Source organism: Centruroides vittatus, unplaced genomic scaffold (genome assembly GCF_030686945.1).
Source record: "Centruroides vittatus isolate TY-2023 unplaced genomic scaffold, ASM3068694v2 scaffold_149, whole genome shotgun sequence".
In the NCBI taxonomy this organism is placed as follows: domain Eukaryota; kingdom Metazoa; phylum Arthropoda; class Arachnida; order Scorpiones; family Buthidae; genus Centruroides; species Centruroides vittatus.
The window spans coordinates 1,552,490-1,576,271 of NW_027122681.1; the positions used below are offsets into that span (position 1 = coordinate 1,552,490).

The 23,782-nt window shown below is 29.1% G+C and overlaps 1 protein-coding gene across 7 annotated transcripts in view; it reads left to right on the top strand.

The window, feature by feature from the left end:
* LOC136987303 (trithorax group protein osa-like) overlaps positions 1-23,782 on the top strand; it is a 158,937-nt gene that overhangs the window by 28,203 nt on the left and 106,952 nt on the right. For 6 of the 7 annotated variants that reach the window (XM_067285021.1, XM_067285022.1, XM_067285023.1 and 3 more), the window contains exon 2: positions 22,467-22,664. In XM_067285021.1, coding sequence (XP_067141122.1) covers positions 22,467-22,664 — 198 coding nt within the window. The remainder of the gene's footprint in view (positions 1-22,466; positions 22,665-23,782) is intronic. The other variant, XM_067285020.1, reaches the window with a different exon arrangement.

Below are 23,782 nucleotides of genomic sequence, written 5' to 3' on the forward strand. Positions count from 1 at the left end.
CTTTTGAATGATAATGCTATGCTGTTTTAGTATATTTTTGTATTTATATATACACCACCACATAAAAAGTTACAGAAAACCTGATTTTAGTATTTATAGTTTAAGACTTTTTATTTAAGAAATTCTTAGATTGAACATTAAAATTTAAGGTTAAAGTGTACCTAGGTAACCCCAACAACTGCACTTCCAGAAGCTCAATAGCATTTACGATTAGAAATGCATATTTTTAATTTTCGTGGGCTCGAGGACGCACATTCTAACCTAACCTAATCTATTCTAATAAATTACCAAATTATTCTTTTCTTCTGTTTGTTGGAATCAGGGAACACGTTCTAACCTAACCTAACCTAACCTATTCTATTCCCTAATAAATTACCAATAATTTGGTAATTTATTAGGGAATAGAATAGGTTAGGTTAGGATGTATTTCTAATCGTAAATGCTATCGAAATTCTGGAAGTGTGGCTTTTGGGGTTACCTAGGTACACTTTAACCAAATTTAATAATACTAATTTCATTTTGATATAATATAATAGTTTTATAATTTATAATAGAGTAGCGGTCGTGAAAATCGAATCTCCTATTTACACATCAAAATGCATTCGGCATATATGAGAAGTAACATAATTAAATTATGATTATTATTGTGATTTGTAATGATAACATATGTAGTATAGAGAATAAACCAAGAATAAATAAAACAGTGCACTTATTATATATAATGCATTGTTTTACACTAGCAGCCTCTCCAATACTGTTAACAAGCACTGTTGCACAAATTTGCCATTCATAGTTATGGAAACAAAACAGCATAAGTGGCTCTGAAAAACAACATGAACAGTTATTTTTATTGAATGGCATTGCAATACTTTGTAGTGCAACATTAAGCCTTAATAACAGCTTTGCAGTGTTCTGGCGTAGAGTGGAATGGATGAGTTCCTTCAATTATTCTATACCAAACTTTTCTAATACACTCCTGCAGTTGCTGTTTATTTTCAGGTTTCTTCTCTACAATTTTTATGCCCATAATATGGTAGCAGTTCTCAATAGTGTTAAGATTAGGGTTGTCACCTGGCTGGCTTTGATCTCAGTCTCTTATACATACATACATACAAGAAAGACATCAGCCATACACGAAGTGTTTAGCCGGCAGAAAAGAGGGTAAGGGAAAGGGGAGAGGAAGAAGGAGGAAGAGGAGATAGACTGTAGAGAAGGATAGGATCCTTCTGAATGGCGTACATATTGCTATAGTATACTCTATGTTTGATGTTGGCGTGCAGGTTTTATGCTGCAAGGCCATAGACCCCCGAAGGGTCTAAAAGAAAACCCGAGTGTAGTGAACACCAATAATTGAGTGCCACCACAAATAGTTAAGTGTGGAAGTTAGTGCCCAGTGGCTGTTAGTAGGATGACTTATATCTACTTAATACTAATAAAACTGAATGCGATTGCAAATCTTAATACTACTTAACAGCTAGACAGACAGCATGAAAAGGAAACAAACACAATGACAAACTAGACAAGACGAACAGACCAACAGAGATAAACGGGCAAGACCCCAATTTTTTATTTATTTTTTATTTTATTTTATTTTTAAACATTAACTTACTCACTAACTAAACTAACCTACCATAACCTAAGACAAACCTAACCAGACGACTAAAGCTAACCTCAGTCTCTTATAGGAATTTTTTACTTAAACAACAATTTATGTTTAAGTGACAATATTACTAACAAACCATATAGAAATAACACATTGTACTTTGCTCACTCCCTGTCTTAGTGAAGTGGTGCCAAGATAGTGAGTAAACATGGTAATGTAGTGTAATTATCTTGGAAGATGCAAGATTTTGAATCACAAAATTGTTGGAATTAGTTTGACAGATAAGATGTTTTTGTTCACAGACTTGATAAGATGCTCTGCATTCACAGACTTATCTGTAAAATGTAATCTGCAGACATTTTTACCAGATATGTATCCTTCCTATGCCATTTGCTTTGCCAGAAGCTTTACTGTCTGCATCAAGCAGTCCTTGATATAATAGGCTTTACCTTTTCTATGTCTAACACAGGATTTATCATCAGAGCTATGCAGTTTAAATATGAATTCATACAAAAATATACAAAATAATTTCGCATGTCATTGCTCCAGTCCACATGCTGTTTAGCTCAGATAAGCTTCTGTCTGTGAATTTTACTCATCATTAATAGCTTCTTATGTTTGATAGACTTTTTAAACCCATGTTGTACAGACAATATTGCACAATTTATTAATCTTAATGTTAATATCCAATGACGTGAGTTTGAGAATAAATTACTTAACTCAGGGATGGCAGACCTTTTTGAGTCCATGTGCGTTGTGGGTGTAATTATCTTTAAAAATGTTTTTGCGCCAAAGTTTTAGGCATGCAATAACAATATTTAAAGAAATGAAATGAATATTGTTTAATTAGAATAAATGTAATGAAGCTGATTGAATAAAGAATGATTAGATAATAAACCGAAAGAATAATTGAAAAAACAGCTGATAAACTGAAACTATATGATACATTGTGCGCCAGATGATTTCTCCTGATGTGCCTCTTTGTGCACATGCCATAGACTCATCACCTCTGGATTAGCTCTTATTCACTATAAGGAGCTGTGTTGTGTTCAATGAAATATGAACTTTCTTACGTGTTCAGCCCTGATTGATTGTAACGGTCAAGATGTGTCAATAAGATGCTTAAATTCGGTTTTGTTTATTTAATTATCGTTTAGGAAATGTCATGTAAAGATTTTTTAAATATTGTCATCTAACTCAAAAGTTACTTATATTAAATTGTATACAAAATTACAAATGTTTTAATTAATATAAAACAGATTTCTGTTCTGTAAAGTTTAAAGAATGAAAAAAAATAAAGTAGTATCAATGTCATCTTTAGTTTCAGTTCTGTTAGCAAAATGGTGCAAAGAAATGTTATTGTGTGTAAATGCGACAGCTATCAGTTTAAATATATATTATCATTTATCATTTTATAGCAATGAAAAGTGCAAGAGTAGATTATAAGCCTACTGTTATTATAATTAAAGAATCAACAAGACTGATGATGAAAAGTTTATTTTTTGTTGGACAGACTGTAAATATATAATAATAAAAGTAACAAATGCTAAAATAAACTAAAAAAAATGTAATATTGATAACATCAATTTTACATGAATATTCATAAATAGAATGTTCTGAATAGTTTTCTAAGAGTTATATAGAGACTAGAGAATTATTGAAAATTTGTCAGCTTTTAAGATACAAGTTTAAATATGGATGTGTAATAATATCAATTAAAGTGTAGATTGACAAATAAAAGGTGAATAGGAGAGAACTAAAGGTGAGGCATACATGTAAACTGTACAGTATATATGTCTTTAGTGGTTTAGAGAGAAATCATAATGATAGATGAATGTGTCAGTGTTGTGCAAAGGATGTTTTCATTTTCTAAAAATGCTGTTAGTGATTTTAGACAAAGGAAAAATTGTTTGATAAATTTGTAATTGCAGGTTAAAATTGGCAGAAGCATGTACTGGCCTCAAATTGTCTTTTAAACCCTAATTACTCATAAGTTTATCAGCATGAAATTATGGTATTGTTGATTTTGAAATGAATACTATTAAATAAGATGACATCTAATAGTAGAACTTTTTTAAACAATATATTTACTTTACATAAACAGTAGTTTATGTATTTTGTATCATCTTAAAATAGGTCAAGTAGCAAACATGTTATGCACACAGTGCCAGAGTGAAAGAATTGTCTGCCAATTGTCTGTCTGTCTTATGATTTTTTTCTCTATATAATATGCCCAATAATAATAATTAATGCTCATAGTATATCATTGTTGTAATGCTTTATTAATGAGACATTCTAAAAATGTTAAAGGAGTGTTTTCATTAATAAATGACATACACAATTCATTTTCAATTATTATTGTGTAAGTTGCAATTATATTTTTAGAATCCAGTGAAAGTTCATTTGGTACAAAGGCTAACAACATTTGAGTATCAAAATTACAGATGTAATATAGCTGATTCATAATGTTTATACAAAGTATTGTGATATAATATTATGAAGCATAATAAATACTGTAATTATTATATCAATTGTTTAAATTAAGAAGTGTCTGTTACCTAAAAAAACTGTCTAACCATTCTCATTCTATTCACTTAGGAAGTTTTTTATTTGAAAGCAGTTTATAAGAATTATTTAACGTATACACTGCTAATAGAACTTTTATCTTACGAAAAAGTTCCATTATGTGCGTATGATAATATTAATTAAAGTGTGAATTGATGCACAGAAAATGAATGAGAGAGAACTAAAAGTGAGGCATATGCATCCTTGTTTTTGGTGGTTTTAGGAGAAATCACAAAAATACTCATGATAGCTTTAGACAAAAGGTGATAAATTCATAATTATGGGCTCAAATGAGAGTGAACATGCATCTATAATATAGTTTGAGCTCACACAACTACAGTCCCAAAGCGTGGTGTGTGATTAAACTGATACGAGTGGACCGAATCAGATATGTCCGATTCTACCCGAGGTTTAATTTTCTATTCATTATGTCGTGTCATCTAGTGTAATGCAAGAACTGTGGTTAAATAATGTTGATACAATGTTGGGTTAATGTTACCTTAGGTAGCCAAGATGGCGACTCGTCTCTAATTCCAGCAAGGAAACAGTGGGACGCACATTCTAACCTAACCTAACCTATTCTAATAATTTGGTTGCTAATAATTATGATAATTTATTAGAATAGGTTAGGTTAGATTAGAACGTGCGTCCCACTGTTTCCTTGCTGGAATTAGAGATGAGCCGCCATCTTGGCTACCTAAGGTAACATTAACCCAATTTTGCATCAACCTTAAAGTAATTGCATATGCTGCCCGCTCCAAATATAGTTAAATATTTATATTTGAACTACATTATACATTACAATAAAGGAAACTTATTTCCTTTATTGTTATTATTTTTCAGAGGATTTTTTTTAATTTATAATATTTTTAAAATAATAGCTTTGTTTATCATTAATAAAATTTAACTTTATTATGTAAAATGTTATGTTGTGAATATACATCATTATGTAGATATATAGAATGAAGTATATTTGATGATACTTTAACAGATAAAGAATTTATTAAATATATATATTTAAGTGTTATCCATAACTGATTAAGTTTTGATAAATATTAGTCATCAAAATTTGTAGTTAAATTATGTTATAAATGTGGCATAAAAATGAAATTAACAGTAAGAATGAATATACAGTTTTTTTAATGAAAAATATAGGGAAAGAAATCAATATTACACTATCATACAAATGATCTAGGAAAAGTAATAGTAGATGTAATCTTCACTGGAAAAACAAAATCACACTGAGTAAGAAAAGTGATGACAACCTCTAAAAATTTTACGTCTTATTTAAATTTAAATTTCAATAAATAATAATACAATTTTCAACTTTTAATCTTGAACTGAATTCATAATCTGTTAAATGATTCGAAACTAATAGTTTTTAATTATTTTATAGTAAGCAAATATAATGCGATAATTGAATTTGGCATTTTTTCTGGAAAATTAAAGGCTATAATTGAAAATTATTTAAAAAAAAAAAACTCCAAAATACAATACCGGACAAAATAACAAGCTTCTAGAAATTTAAATTACAGAAAAATGGCTAGTTTGAATTGTAGTTTGCTTCACAGTTGCTTTGTTTTGTTTTCTGTGGCATATGTATTGCCTGCCAACAGTTCCAGTATGACTGTTGGCATACAGTATGTTAAAAACAGTTTCATTATTTTATGTTTTAAGTATATATTTAGCCTGTGTCCAAAAAATTGCGAAATCCAGAAATTCAGACATCTTTTGGTCCCGAGCTTGAAAGATATTTGGTCTAGTACTGTGTTTTCAAAACTTAAATTGTTCAGATCTAAAAATCTATGGAGTTATCTGCATTTTCACACTTATTCATTCTCTTAAGAAAAACATGAAATGTTTAACATACCTGTTAAACATTTGAATGTAAAGATATAGAAAATTCTATACCACTATTAATTAATTAAATTTTATATTAAGATCTAGTAGTAATCTTTGTTTTAAAGTTTTTCATAAAGGATACAACTGAAACTTAATTATTTTTGTAAATTTGTTTCAAGTAATCTTTTAAAATAGTGTCTTCTATATATATTAAATGAAATTACCTTTTAAAATTTCAGCAACTCAATTTATTCAGAACAAACATTTTCAGTCATGCTTCGACTATGTCTTCTGCGAGATCTTCGCTTTCTGCTTCTCTGCTTGGATTTTTCTCTCTTTTTATCTCTTCCCTTGCTTCTCCTTCTGCTTCTTCCGACCCGTCTTCTCTTAGATTTCCCTCTTTTACTAGAACCTATGCGTTTGCGTTTACAGGTTACTCGACGCAGAACAGGTTGTCTTTGCATTCTTTTCAAATAATTCTCGCTACTTGTAAACACGTTCTTTAAAATGCAGTCGAGTTTATTATCCAGAAGACTCCTTGTAAGTTTTGGTGGACCCCCATCCATTTTCAGTCATGTTTAAAAACCTTACTCGGATTGTTCTTAGTCAAACATAAGCCTACATAAAAGAACAAAAAAGTAATAATAATTTAAAATTATAGAACGTTGGTTTAATTTAAAACTGTTATAAATTACATTAGTTTCAAAAAATTTATTACTACTGATTGAAAGATCAGTGGCAGCAATTGAAATAAATAAAACAGTTACAGAAATAATGTTTGAAATTGCATTATTTCTGTAATTGTTTTTGAAATATTTATTTCATAGTCTATTATAACTGTCTTTCTTCTACATTTCAAAGAATAAATTTGAAAAATGCTTGCATTTATTAAATAATAATTGTGATATTAATCCTTTATCCTATGAACTCATTAATTTCTATTTAACAGTCAATACAGTTAGTTAGTACTAGAATTCTCAATTTTATTCAAAACTAGCAGGTAGGCCCGGCGTTGCTCGGCAAAAGTAACGATAGCGAAGATTAAGATTATTACGTTATAGTCAACCTTACCCATTTTCACAGAATGCAAAAATTGGGTCCTCCTGTTTCCAGACTAATTAGAGAATTTTTAGATGAATCTAAAAATATGTTCGATTTCCTGCAAAAACGAAAAAAACTGCATCTGTGCCTTGCATGTTGCTTTCTCTTAACACTTTCATTGTTACTTAACACTTCCATTGTTGATGGAAATGTTAAGACTTAATCCTGTCCCTTTCCCCCAGGGAAAGAATTTCGAAAAATCCCTTCTTAGTGTGCATTCTCGTGACGTACCCTAAATGTGTACCAAATTTCAACTTTCAACTCCTAACCGTTTGGGCTCTGTGCTGATTATTATTATTATTATTATCATCGTTGGCATCATCATCAACTCGTCTCGATTATATATATAGATTCTAATAATGTGTTTATGCCAACAAGTTTAAATTTTCGTATTATTCTGATTACTTTTTGTTTGTTATCTTATTTTTTATGTTTTGCGATAGTGCACTTTTCCCAAAGATGGACTTATTTTTAACGGTATTTGAAAGTTATAGATGGACATCAATAGTTATTGAACCAAGTGCAACTAAAAATAATGAGACAGGCACGTAATAAATGAACATTAATAAAGAAAACTGTAATACTGAATATAATGTTTTTCTAGATGTTTGTAATTTTAAATAAATTCTTTTATTTACATTGCTTGGATTAAATGTTTTAAAAAAATGATAATCACGTTTTATGAAAAACTGTTTTAAATATTTTCATTCTATATATTTTTATGTCATTCTATAAAAATTTTATCTTTATTTAATTATAGGAATAACGTTATTTATTTAAAGATATGTTTGCTATATTCATACGTTAATGAAATCAATTTACTTACGATAAAAATTCATAGATAAAAATCATATGCAAAGTTATTTATACAAAAAGCTGTTTGTTTTTTTTTATTTTTGAGAATTTATAATGTCAAGGCAATGCAGTCTAGTTAATTGTAACATATACCAAATATAAAGTATTATAGAAGTATTTTTTTTTGATACTTTAAAATTTCGCAGTGTCTTAGAGCAAATTCATTTACTAGTATATATCGCAATCTAGAAATATAACTTAACGTAATTTGCAAAATAATTAAATTAATATTTACATTGGTTTAATGTGTACTGATTGGTATGTTGACGAATTTATATTTACATTAGTATATTGTAGTTTTTCTGTACTGTGGTGGTTTAATATATTGTGGTTATTCATTATTATGATTAAAATGTTAAATTATGTAAAGAACTATTAATCATTTAGTAAAAAAAAAGTAAATTTTTACTTTTGTTAACATACAGATTTTAAATAATTTATTTCTGTTCAGATGCAATAATTATAGTGATTTTCATATTGCATACCATATATTTTTGACAATGGTTAAGTATGGCTTTTCTCAATTGTGAAATTTGTGTTTTAATAATTATTCAAAATAATTTTGTTTCTTATTTATATTTTGATTTTTATGTCTAACTCTTTACTTGTGCAATAATTGTTTATTGCTTATTATCTAACTCTTTACTCCTGTTAATTGTTTATAGATATAGGACTTGCATTTACTTGCAAATTTCATGATAATTTGAAATTTTGGGAAATTTTCACTCGTCAGTCAATTTTGACTCTCAGTATTTCTCACTGCCATAGGTATAGCATAATTGGAAAGTATAGGCACTTCCCAGTTTACAATTAATCACTATAACAAATGCACATGACCAATCTTTCACTATTGTCAGTAACATGGTCAATAGCTGAATACACACTGCTTAGATTTTATGAAAAATTCAGAATTGGACTACTTTTTGAGTGGTCTGAAGTTTTGCAATGTTTTTTTTATCATTTAGATGACTTTTTGGGCTACTTAGTTGTTTCAGGTGACTAGTTATTCGAATTTAATGAAACTCCCGATAGGTAAAAGCTTATTAACAATAAACACACTACTTCTACTACTATACATTACTCTTTTAATTTCATCAGTTGTTTTATTTTATTAGATAATTAAAGGCATTTAACTCATAAACAAAAGCCTATAACAGGGATGGCGAACATATGGCCCGCGTGTCCAAAGTGGCACGTAAGAGAAATCATCTGGCACATAATGTATCATATGATTTCTGTCTTTTTCAATAATCCTTTCTGTTTATCACCTAATCATCTTTTTTTTTCAGTCAGATTTTTTACATTTATTCGAATTAAAGCATATTCGTTTAATTTCTTTAAATATCATTAATTGAAGTCTAAGACATTGGCACCATTAACATCTTTAAAGCTAAGTATGCTTACAATATGGCACGTGGACTCGAAAAGGTTCGCCATCCCTGGCCTGTAACAAATGATCGCTACACACAAATTAATTTGGTAAATTGATACAACAAAATAACCAACAGGAATGGAAAATAATTTTTATAATTAAAGTGTTAAACATTGGTCTTTTTCGGAATATTTTAAGTTTAGTTTGTAAATTATAAGATTTTGTAAAAATATAAGTACCGTATTTTCCGGCGTATAAGACGACTTTTTATCCCAGGAAAATCTTCCCAAAAGTCGGGGGTCGTCTTATAGGGCAAGCATATCCCAAACTCTATATTTTAACTGTAAAAGTCGGGGGTCGTCTTATACGCCGGAAAATACGGTAACTTAAAGGCTTAATTTAACTATGATTAATAAAAGTACTGTAACAACCAGTTCACACTTGTGTCCTAATTTTACCAGTGAACGGTGTGTCATGTGAGAGCATTTAGCACAGAGAATCAGATAAAGTTCTTTCAACAAAGCTGCTTGAAAGAGGATAATCTAAAAACCTTGATGACAATTATCTTAAATGGTCCATCAGTTTTTCAGTTTCCAAATGCAAAGCTATCGAGGCATGTGTGAAAGATAGAAAAAATGAAGAATTTATTTTATCTTGTAATATTCTCATCTGTTTTACTTTAAATTAAGATTTGTACTATTGTAAGTAAGGAATCTGAATCAAACTCAATCATAAATTTGTATTTAATTATACGAAATTAATAATTATCAGGAAATTTAATTCATAATTCTGTACTTGATTCATCCCTACAATCCTCGAGTCAAACCGACCCAGAATATTTCAGGTCCGGTGCGAGCCCCGAGATAAGACATTTAAAATAATTGTTTTTGTATTAATAACGTTTTAATTAATTTGTCAGTTTTATAGATAAGCCTGGAAAATATTAATCTATTAAAGAATTTTTCACTTGGTTAGATACATAAAGCTGACAGAATATTTAGGAATTTGAATATATTTAATGAGAAATATTTTTGAACTTTTACAGTTCAGTATTAATTATTTATTACAACCTGTTTAATAATGAATTTTAGATCAAAAGGCATTTTTTATCTTAACTGCTAATTAACAATTAGAATGAATAATTGATAAAACTATGGAAATAAGATTTTATATCAATGACTGAACTAACCGTTTGTGTACGCAAAGTTTATGTCCGTATTAATAAACAAATGGTAAAGCCAGATTCATTATCAGGTCATAACTTGACTAATTAATTAATACTTAATTAGCCAAGTTATGGCTCAATAATAAATTCAGCTTTATAATTTAATTATTAATATAATTTGGGCTTGGTTTTCCTATATAATTATGTTTATATTATCTTTCTATTTTTTAAAGTTTTCGTAATAAAATAAAAGTAGTTGCTTGCTGTATCAAATGGAGCATTTACCAGATAAGCAATAGTTAGTTTATTTATTATTATTACTATTTTATTCAAATTGCTAATTACTAGATTTATCAGTCAAATTTGGATTTTATTAAGAAACAGAATTTTTTAATATGAAAATTGAATTTTTTTTTAAGAGAAAATATGGTTAATGTTACCTTAGGTAGCCAAGATCGCGGCTCGTCTCTAATTCCAGCAAGGAAACAGTGGGACGCACGTTCTAACCTAACCTATTCTAATAAATTACCATAATTATTAGCAAACAAATTATTAGAATAGGTTAGGTTAGGTTAGAACGTGTGGCCCACTGTTTCCTTGCTGGAATCAGAGACAAGCCGCCATCTTGGCTACCTAAGGTAACATTAACCGAAAAGGATCATGTATCATAAGTAATCACTTAGCCTGGATTGCATCTGAAATCTGACAATTAGATATTTGATTTAATATTAATAAATTGTGTGATTTATTATGTATATATTTAATTTTCTTTTTGAAAGATTTTCTTTCATTTTTTAAACTTTTGGAATATTAATACAGCTTTATGAAGAAACATACCGTATATCTCGGCAGATAAGACAATAGTTGAATGATACGAAAAGGCCCCCAAAATCCGGGGTTATCTTATAGGACAGATACAAAAAATTAGATTGAAATCTATATAAATTAAAACCATTATAAAAAAACGGACAAACCATAATTATTTACTAGTAGAGAGTAGGGTACGTGCACAAAATAGAATAGCCCATACGACGTTGTTGCGAATAGTCAAGGTCGTTACCGGAATGCCGAATCAGTGCGAATGCTTGCAACAATCGCAAGGCAGTGCTGCCAGATGCAAGAAAATAAATTTGTTCATTTGAAAAATTACAAATAGGACATAATTCTGTATACGCTATACAGTATTATTATTCAGTTGATGATCGCCGATCTAAACCAACTTCTTAGGCCGTTGATAGTTTGGGGTCATCTTATAGGACAGATATAAGCTAAAATTATAAAACTTCGACGAAAATTTATACCTCGTCTTATCTGCCGAGATATACAGTATTTAGTTTTGTTGTTTGTATGCATAACACCAACTTTCCATTTTTTGTTTTTGTTTATCATTAAAAGGAAGCATTTGTATCATTTTCATTGGCTTTCATGCTTTCTATTTAATTTTTTAGGAAATTTAATATTGTTAAATATAGAAGTTTTTTTGAATGTTTTTCAGAAAATGTCTTGAATTATATCTGAGAAATTTCAAAACTCCACGGCCGTATTCCTACTGGATTAACAAAATTCTGCAATGTTAGAATTGCTGAAGAATGCATAATCATTTTTCACATAAAATTGACAAATAAAAATGTTTTGAAATTAATTAGACAAATTAAATAATAAGCTTGCTATTATGCGACAGTATTAGTTGAATACAGTATATTTAAGCTGTCGTTCAATCATTCATAGACATTGGCTATCTTTATCTTGAAATTGTATGATTTTAAAATGACAAATTTGTTCAATATTGAAAAATATATATTATTTTACGAAACTTTTAATATAATTGACATTCGAAAAATGCTTTACCTAAATATTTAGTGTAAAAAACATGAAATCATTTATTCAAGATAATGGTAATCAGCTGTTTTTGTAGTTTTTTAAAATTAATTACTGTTTTGTATCAATTATTTTATCAGTCAGCTAAGATAACTGACTGATAACTGGCTGTTTATAAATGTTTAAAAATAATAGGAAGTATTCTGGATGTTTAATCTTCTGAAGATATTACATAAAGTAAAACATCAGTATAATGAAAATGGGGTCATTGAAATATCTTTCATTACGTTGAAATGCAAGTACAGTAAAAAATGCCAGAAGAATAAAAACATTTATTAAATAATGAAAACCCTTACACTTGAGGATAAGAAGTAAGGAGTTATTGAAATCAGTACTGATATTAGAATTATATAAAAGAACTGTAATAAATTGACAATTTATATTTGTTGTCAGTGTTGTCTTGAACAAAGTAGTGGCTGAATTCATAACCTTACAACATGCACACTATGTTAGAATCCACTTCAGGTCATTTTTTTTTACCAACTCTGCAAATAAGTATGCACTAGCACCCTCTATTTCTTTCAGTTACCTAGATATAAAGGGATTATTCAGAAATTTTTCAAAGATGGTGGTTTTTATATATATTTTAATACAGTATTTGTCTATGAATGAAAGAATGGTTGTTGTCTGTATATTCAGTTATATATAGCAACTATCTATAGCAATCTGTCTCAGCCTTGAACCCTTCCAAGGTCAGCCATTCCTGTGAAACTGTAGAGAAGTGTGCCATAAATCTGTGATTGGGATAGATTATACTCAGTTTGCCATAACAAATTGTACGAAATGGACAATTTGTTATTCTTTTCTCATTGATTCTAGTGACTCAAAAAAAAAATATTAAATGAAAGTGAGAATGATGAATGTTTTTTATTTTGAGAATGCCATATAATAAACAAAGTTTGCATACTTTTATCTCAGAAATTTTTGAAATAAACACACTTGAAATACAGTAATTTATGTTTTTAATATTCATAAACAAGAAAAACGCTCTGAACACATTATTATACATTGTTTCCATAGGCGAAAAAACTCAAAGAAGTCTTGCAAAAATTACTTGCAATATTGTTTACAGTAGTGAGTGAATTTCCTGCAATATTGTCGGCAATAACTGTCATGCGAGAGATTTTCAGAAAATACTGTTGCAAGTTCTCGCGGTGCCATATACACAAGATAGTTTGAGATGTCATGAGAACTATCACAATTTCAGTTTTTACACATTGAAACCATGCCACATAGATATGAACAGATGGCAGCCACAACATTAACATTATTATTAAATAAAAACAGGTTCGTTTGGGTCCAACAATGGATTTCGAAGTGACCAGAATTTGGTCATTTCAACAAGTTAGTTACAGAACAGCAAATAGAAGACTCCCAACGATTTTTCAATTTTATTTGTGTGACTGCAGTAGATTTCGAGATTGTTCTACAACTTGTTAGCCAGATAATTAAAAAGAAAGATACTCGTATGTGAGATTCTATGACACATGAAAAGACTTGTCTTAACATTACGATTTTTGGTACTGCGTAAGCATATTTAGGTTATACAATATCTTTTTTAAAGCAGTTTGTACAGAATATTTATAATGGTATCCAAAATGTTGATACTGGATTTACATCCTACTCCAGTGTTCTCTACTATTTCTTTACTAGCCATATTTGAGAGTGCATTTCTGCTGCATTTATTATTCCTTGGTTGAAAGTTCTCAAGAAAAAACATAATTGAAACGTTAAATGTTTCAGAGCATTTTTGCCTACCATATAATTATTGATAAGTACTAATGTCTGTTTCTTTTTTGACTTCATAAATTGATAAAAGAATCCAGTCCTGGAAAATATTTCTCATCGTCCCAAGTTTCGTACAACAATGCTTGCAATGCAAATTGTACATATTTTTGAAATATTGCATATTTTTCTACTTAATAATAATTAATAGTTAGTGCCTGTAGAATTGGCTCATAATAAAGGAGCTTATGAACATACGACACCAAATTAGTACAATTCATAAATACACAATTTGTGGTGAAGAATATGGTGCAACAAGTGATGGGACATCACTTTATGCACCATATTCTTCACCATAGATTGTTTTATATCTGATACCATATTATTTTCTGAATCTATGCATCCAAACTGTGCTGTCTTTAAAATCAGTAATGCCAGATGAAAGTGCAAATGATCGTACTGTACATGTCCACAAAGCATTTGGCTATTAACTGGTATATTCTTGGATCTTGTATCAACAAACCATTTATGTATTTCTTTGTCTACTTTGTTATCTCCAGTACCAACTTTTTTGTCTTTGGTACTAGCTCATCTGAATCTAGTCTATACTCTATAATGTTTGTCTTTATTGATGAGCTAATTCTATTTTTGATAACTTGAAACCATGTCGTATTTCTATTGTTGTTTCTAACACACGATGCAGTGTAATCCAGCGACCACTTGGCTTCTTTTAATCTTTATTTCAGTTGATTATTTCAGTTCAACTGAAATAAAGATGAAAAGAAGCCAAGTGGTCGCTGGATTACACTGCATCGTGTGTTAGAAACAACAACAGAGCTAATTCTATATTTCTTAATTTATAATCAGCTTGCTGTATGGTAGATTTCAATGTAAATCCATCTCTGTAATCCTATGTCTACCAAAGTATTTTTTTGGATTACAGAGACAGATTTACATTGAAATCTATATTTCTTGACAGCACTGATTTTTGTTTCACTCCCATATACTTTATCTGAAATTTTTTCTTTTCTTTTAGAGAAGACTACTGCTACTTGTACTTCTTGTTATTCTTTATCATTGCATTAAAACACAGAATAAATTTAACTATACAGTAATAAAACCATACACTACAAACTAAATTGAAAGTTGTATTTAAAATTTGTGTTGCTGAATGAAACAACATCCATTGTGTTGCTGAATGGAAACAACATCCATTGATGTTGATAAAGGAATTACAGTAGAGCATCAATTATCCGACTTAATTGGGGACGGGGGTTGGTCGGATAACTGAAAAGTCGGATAACCGAAAAGTGTGAAAAAATACATTATTAGTATAGTGTATTAGGCCTGGTTTAAATACTAGCCTCCCTTTCATGGTCGAGCCAGTGCTGCCAGCTAAAACATGCAAAAAGTTAACAAAAATAATATTAAAGTAGCCAAGACATAACTAAATATTGTAGCGCCACATCACTAGCGGACATTTGAATTTGCCGACTAAAACGCGGTCGGTTAATCGATGCTCTACTGTATTTATAAATATATAGATTTGGCTATAATAGTAACTTTGTTTTATAAAGGATTGAATTTATTTACATTACATTAAATTGAAACTTTCAATACAGTAATATTTGTTAAACAAGTATTTTACATTGTCATTAAAATGCATAGTAAATTGATAAGGATAGGATTGAAAATAAATTCATTCTGTTGATAATTTGTGTGTTGATATTCGTTATAATGACATTTTACTGTATGGTATGAATGAATGTGTGTGATATATACACATTCATTTATACCGTACCATACCATATTGTACTTAATATAAATACATTTAATATTGTGTCTGTTTCTTTGGCATTGATGCTAAAAGCTGAAAACATTTAATTAATCAAAAATATATAAGCCATATATTTTTTATTAGACTTAAAAGTTTTTAAAAAATATTGTTACAGTTTAATTTTGACTGGACTAATTTATTTTAAAAAGTAATATTTACGAAACATTTTTCCAGTCAATTTACTGTAATATTCGTAAGTTTAAATATTGTAATTTTGTTTAAGTTATTTTTATTAAAGGTAAAGTAATAAAAGAACCACAAGTTATAATTTGTAGCTATTACGAATCAAGTAATATTCAATTCAACTTTACTACAAAAGTTTATTTATATGTTCTATAAATCAGATTTTTCTTTCATACTTTCAATTCAATACTAAGAAATTGATTATGTAATATTCGGTTATTAATTTCTGATGCACATATATTTTAGCTTTTATTTACTTACATTAGAATGAATCAGCTGATTTCTCAGTTATTCAACGTAATTATAGTGTTTGTGGTTACAAGAATGAATCTGTAGCTAATCAATCATTTGATAAAATATATTTTGTTTGACTGTAACGAGAAGATATTACTTCAAGAAACGTTAGAAAAATGCAATTAGATAATTTTAAATACGGTTAATGTTACCCTTGGTGCCAAGATGGCGGCTTGTCTCTGATTCCAGCAAGGAAACAGTGGTACGCACATTCTAACCTAACATATTCTAATAAATTACCATAATTATTAGCAACGAAATTATTAGAATAGGTTGGGTTAGGTTAGAACGTGTGTCCCACTGTTTCCTTGCTGGAATCGGAGACAAGCCGCCATCTTGGCACCAAGGGTAACATTAAAGACCGTTTTCTGTTAGTAAGATTTATAAAATTAAATGTATATTTATGATGAAAATAGGTCATTAACAAATAATGTTTCTATTATATTTAAAATATAAACAAATCATACTCATTAGAGAAAGTCTAGTTTGAATTAGTGATGATCTTTTTCAAATGCACATGATATGGTCCAAAAAGTATACTTTATTTAAAATCAAATTTTATTGTGAACTTTAAATAAACAAATACGGTGGTTTGATAAACTTACGATGCAGTAGTAGTAGTAGTAGTAGTAATATCTGTATAATCCCGGTAGTCCTAGACTAAGGGGAATCCGATTTAATTTTACAACGAAAGACGGCCAGACTACAATATTAAGCGCGTGAAGGTAATATTACAAAGTTTTCCCGATGTAATTTGTACAACAAAATGGCTAGACTACAATAATGAGCACGTGAATTTACTATTACAAAATTTTACCGATCTTCCGGTTTTGGCACAAAACTAATTACTTCACCCGGTACAATCCAACTGCAGTAGAGAGTCGTTAATCTGAACCCTGGTTATCCGAACGATTTTCAGTCGGACTGTGTCGTGCTGAATCGAACATTTTTGATACTAGATTTACTTCTAAAGTATAATTTTCATGTTTTATATTTTTCAATATATTTATTTTGTTTGTACAAAACAAAGAAATAATTTTTAACGATACAATAGCCTCGATTATTATTATAAAAATTTTCGTTAGGCTTAAAATCGGCGAAAATTCAACACGAAGCGACACGCAACGGAGAAAAATTTCAACATCGGATAGGTTAATATATTTTTTCGTACATAATCGGTTATCCGAACAACCCCAGTCCCCAATTGATTCGGATTAACGACTCTCTACTGTAATATAACAGTCCTGATGTAGTTCGTACGGAAGAGTCGTCTCCAAAACGCCGATGCAAACGGATGAAAAAAAATAAAGTTCTACACACTTCCGTTTCGTAGTTCTGACTTGCTTGTCCACTTCTATCACTCCTGACGAATTGCACAACAGAAAGTGCTAAGAACAAAGGGGACACACCTGTACCCCTTTACAGTAGCTCCCCCTACCATGGGAACACAACCGTTACAAACAAAAAAAACAATAATAATACTGATCAAAATGGTGTTGTAACACCACACATCATTCTTGCAATTGCCAACATTTACAATCTGGGCTAATTTTTGTTTGTGATTCCTTTTCTTTTACTTGGTCACATCTTGATGAAGCTATCTAAGAATAAGGTAATAATTGTTAATGCCTAGATTAGAGTTGACAAATTTGTTATTTTAAAAAATACACAATGCAAAATAGTGGTTTTGAGTTATCATGAATTCCAAATTAGTGAAGTTCAAGTTAGTAAGGTTTTACTATATTCTTCTATACGTTACAGCTTTATTTTTTACAGTAATTATAACGATATTTTGCTATGTTTTAAGAAAAAATACGTATGCAATTCTTCCATTTTTTTTCTCTCGGTACTTGCCGGTGCCGATTTCTTAATGGCATCTTTAAAGTCTAGATGGTATAATGCTAGCGTATTTTCGGTTTGGCGATTTCTGCAAAACTTTAAAAATCAATTTTATATATACAGTAAGACTCCGCTTAACACACGGGGATGTGTTCCTAGACGACAAAGCGCTAAGCGAAACGGCGTTAAACGAGGTCATTTTAACATAGAGTAAATAGGGATTGCAACCAAAAATAAACAGATTTGACTTTAATTTTAGATAATTTTTATATTAATTTGCATAACAATATATGTTAAATAACACATTAACATACGCACACAGAAATGTAAAGTTCATTTTTTGTGATGAAGGTCCTGGCTCTTCTGAAATTCTTAAGATTGCACCCAAACACCTCGTTTTGCTTTTGCACTCCTTTCAAAATCTGGATCATTCGCTACAATTTGATCAACGATTTCGGTTATCATTACCAAACTTTACTAAGGAAATCTGTAGAGAAATTTTTTGGGTTCTTCATTTTCAGAATCTCTATTTTCCAAGTTCTACATGAATTCCTTGTTCTGCCAGTTCTCGAAGGTCATCATTGGTAAGGCTCTCACCAGAAATCTGCAGTAAATCCTCAATATCCTGCTCGTCTACATCTCCTAGTCCCACTGTATAGATTAGGTTGACAATTTGGCCAACCTAACGATACGGCGATATATCCTATGGCATCTGTGATGTTATATTTTTTCCAAAATTGCACCAAACAAACATAGATTTAAAGAAAGTACACCTTTTTCTGATTGGTTTGTGTTCATAAATAATTGTATTATGCACAAATCAACGAAATGCCGCAAAAATTAAAATCTGTGTAAATTTTGAGCATTTTTTTTAAAGGCTTCGAGCAGACCACGTTATATCTAATCAGCATTAAGCAGGGTCTTACTGTATATATTTCTTTTCAAGCAATACATAAATGTTTATAGACTATAAAGACTACATATTTTGAAGTTGATAATTATCTATAATATACTAATTCATAACTCTGTTCAAGTTAATAATGCTTTATTTTAATTAAAGTATTTTAATGTGTTTCATTTTTTAACATCCAAATAGTTTTGGATGTTAAAAAATGAAATGTTTTTGAATCCATAATTTATTTTACTACATATTTTATAATTGAAAAGAATGAGCAAGTGTTTAGAAAGTAATATACAAAAAACATATTCGAAGGAATGTATTAACGCAATATATTATTCTATTTTTTAAGTTATTGTATAGAAATACAAGCATATTTAGTTTTTAACTTTACACTTTAATTAATAATTTTATTATTGATATTAATAGTAATAATAAAGCATTAATTCTATTGAGTTCAAAGTGGTTTTGAAATTGGTCCGAAAACCGGTTTGATGTATGATATTTAAAAACTGGTTTAGTTGTAAACCGGTTAAGTGATTTCAAGAATTTCCGGTTTTTGCCAATATTAATCTATTTGATTTTATTAGGATATATATCAGACATGGGCAAATGTGGCTTGGAGAGCCGCATGCGGCTCTTTTTGAGTTACACGCGGCTCTTGCTGAAAGTGTTAATTTCTGTTTTTTATTATTATTTTTACAATTTTATTTCCACAATTTTGTGAAAATATGTAATTATATATATGTAATATTTAGTAATTTATTTCGAAGTCTGTGTAATAAATTAAATTGACATTTCAAATCTATTCTCTTGACCCAGATTGGGGACGCCCTATCCTTCCCTGCCTTACCGTACTATACGTCATGACAGTACAGAACTGCGGCTCCCGTGCATTTTGGGCGAAAACCTACATTTCGGCTCCCACTTGAACTGTTGGCTTACGACATCGAATTACAATCTTTGATTAAAATTTTTTAGACAGCTACTACATATTATATGATGTTGTCTGTGTATGAAAAACAAATTTAATTAACTATGAATCTTTTGTTTCATTTATACATTACTTCTTTTTTGTATTCTTTCTAATATAATTTCAGGTTGTTTAAGAATAGTTTATTGTAGTGCTATCCCAAAATTAAATATGATTATGATGGTGATAAATTTCAATATAAAATTAACATTAATCATTTGACATCATAATGAATTTGTTACATTATGCTTTAATTTTTAAGTTCTTATTGCTGAAAATTTTAATAATGTAAATGATTTATAGTACCTAATGAAATGCGAATATTTTAATTAATTAGCGAGACAAGTTTTTTCTGTATCTCATTTTATATTGTCACTAAGTTGAATAAATAAATACATATATACAGTAGACTAATTTCTTTGAACTAGTCAGATTTCTATTTAGCCATTCCCGTTAGTCCCCATTTGATTTCTATTTAAATTCTTTCATCAATTTAAACTCTAATTTTGCCACCTACTGTGTATTTGAATCAATAGCATGTGTTAGTAGATTAACATCTTGCCACTTTTGAAAATTAAAGATTGAATTTAAAATGAATAAATTAATTTAAAAATAAATTAAATTAAGATTTAAAAACGTTTCAAATCAGTTGGCGCACAATTAGGATGGTTTACAATTGCCCTGTGACTCTTTTCGTCATGGCTTTTCAATGATTTTTGTTTTTATTCCATTGAATATACTACTCTACCTTTGTTTTGCATTTGTCATTGATTAAACATTATTCTGTTTGCCGTACGGTGTTAATGAATTGTTAAAATCATTTCCTTTTTGTTGTGTAGCATCCAGAAATGGTCACCTTTTAATTTGAGCTGTTTAGTCCATCTCTCTGAGTTCAAATTAACAACAGTCTACTGTATTTATTTGTTCAACTCAAAACTAAAGTATATATAAATTTGCTACCTAAAAATATCTCCAGTGTTTCAGTTTTAATTTGGACTTAGTTTAAATATAATCATTTTGGGTTGAATTAACTCTGACCAGGTTTTCATAGTTCAAGGTTGAACTAAGTTGAGCTTACGAAATCGAAATTACAATCTTTGATTAAAATTTTTTAGACAGCTACTACATATTATATGATGTTGTCTGTGTATGAAAAACAAATTTAATTAACTATGAATCTTTTGTTTCATTTATACATTACTTCTTTTTTGTATTCTTTCTAATATAATTTCAGGTTGTTTAAGAATAGTTTATTGTAGTGCTATCCAAAATTAAATATGATTATGATGGTGATAAATTTCAATATAAAATTAACATTAATCATTTGACATCATAATGAATTTGTTACATTATGCTTTAATTTTTAAGTTCTTATTGCTGAAAATTTTAATAATGTAAATGATTTATAGTACCTAATGAAATGTGAATATTTTAATTAATTAGCGAGACAAGTTTTTTCTGTATCTCGTTTTATATTGTCAATGATTAATTGCAAATGATTAATTGTCATTGCAAATGATTAATTTATATTTAAACTGATTTTATTTCTGCTATATTTTAAGAACTAGTAAGAACTATACATCTAATTTAGTAAAAAAGTATAATACAATGCCAAACGATCGCCTAAATATCGGGCTATAACATGGCTAGTTAAATGATTAGTATAGCGAAGGCTCGCTCGGGGGTCCGGGTAGCATAACTGGCAAGCACACTGCACGGCAAGCGGGGTTTGCGGGTTCAAGCCCCGTCCCGGACCAGTTCTTTTATTCCAGAAGGTTCTAAATTTACTTAATAATTTATTTATTTAATTATAATTATTAATTTTCTTAAGAGATGGCGCCTAACGTCTACCTCTAGTGTCAAATTGCTTTATACTAATCATTTAACTAGCCACGTTATAGCCCGATATTTAGGCGATTGTTTGGCATTGTATTATATACTACTCGGGCTTTGAGATGATGTTATCTAGTAAAAAAGTTTCACTATGAGCCATAATAACTACAATTACATTTTTAAAAAAGTTTATATTATAATTTTGCAGAATTATGTATTCTATTAATCAAGGAACACTTACAATAATTTTTTAATTGTTCCTCTGGTAATAAAATGTACAGTTCAAAAAATATTTAGAAAATTAAAATTTATAGGCTAGTCGTCTTTTAAAAAGTTATTGTTCAGTTATATAAAATGTACATTTTATGTTACATAAAACATATAATTAAAGAGCCGTTTCTTTAGTTTTGTAAAAGTTATAATCTAATATTTTTAGCAATGTTCAATTTTTTGAAATTAGTTTATTTACATTTAATTTTTAACATCATTTCTATATGCTTTAGGGTGGTACTATAGCAGATCCAGGTATGAAACGTGGCTACCTGTCTCCTGGACAACAATCATCCCAACAAACAAATCCTCAGGGTTCACAGCAACATGCTGGTCAGTATGGCCAACAATATGTTCAACGGTCATATTCTCAAGCTCAACAACAGCCCTCTCCAGCACGGAATATGACACCCGGATATTCACAAGTAAGGGTAATACATTTCATATTTCATTATTATTATTTTTATTTTTATCGTCGTCGTATTTTTAACAACAGTATAAAGTAATTTTTTCCCATCCGATTGAAATAAATTTTTCGACATTAATTCAGTTTGATAAAAATTAATTCAAATCGTAATGCCATCTTTAATTTAATCCCATTTGAAAAGCAGAAATATGAAATTACATTATTACACAATTTTTATTTTGTGTTCCTTTTTATCTAGTAATCATGCAGATTGTAGTTAGCGTTATATTATCAAACAATGAAGAATTTATTTACTAATACGGCTGACTCCTGCTTTACGATAGTAATCTAATTTATTTTAGAGACTCCCCATTGTATTGAACAAACTGAATTTTAAAACTGTTGTAATGTAATGCAAACCCAATAATATATTGTTTTACGGTAATTCGTTAAAAGATTTTCAAATACGTAATATTTGTCACAGTATATTTCTTGTAGAATATTAAATAGATATTGAAATACAATAATAAGGTGAAAAGAAGAGACCAAAAAAAAAAAAAATGCATATTATGTATTTATGTAGATGTTTTCCAAACAGAATGCATAAATATAGATTACTGAAAACATTCGTATTTGCAGTTGCATGATATATTTACACTTGCATACTCCTGTTGGCAACAATCGTAAACCTAATGTAAAGTGAACATTTCTCTCGTAATTAACTTCATTTTATTGTGGAGAGTCCACCAAAAAGTGATTTTGATTGGTTCAGAGTGCAATCATAAAGCACAAGTCTATTTTTATACCTTTATTCAGTTTTAAATATGAATTTAATGAATATATATTTTATTTCTTTATTGTAATATTGATAAAATTGTATGTAAAATATCAAATAAATGAAGCTTTGGTTGAAAATAGTAAAAATTAATTTTTTGGCTAATGCATAATTCTCATATTGTATGTATAGTAACTGAAAATAATTGCACATAAGTATTTACTGACTTTAATAAATGGGTAAAATATAATTCATTTTTTAATTTCAATGTAGTTTGTTTATGTCTTACTTTTATATTTATTAACATCTTTTATGTTATAATTTATATTTTTCCTGCTTTTTTCTCATACTATACAAATCTAAAATAT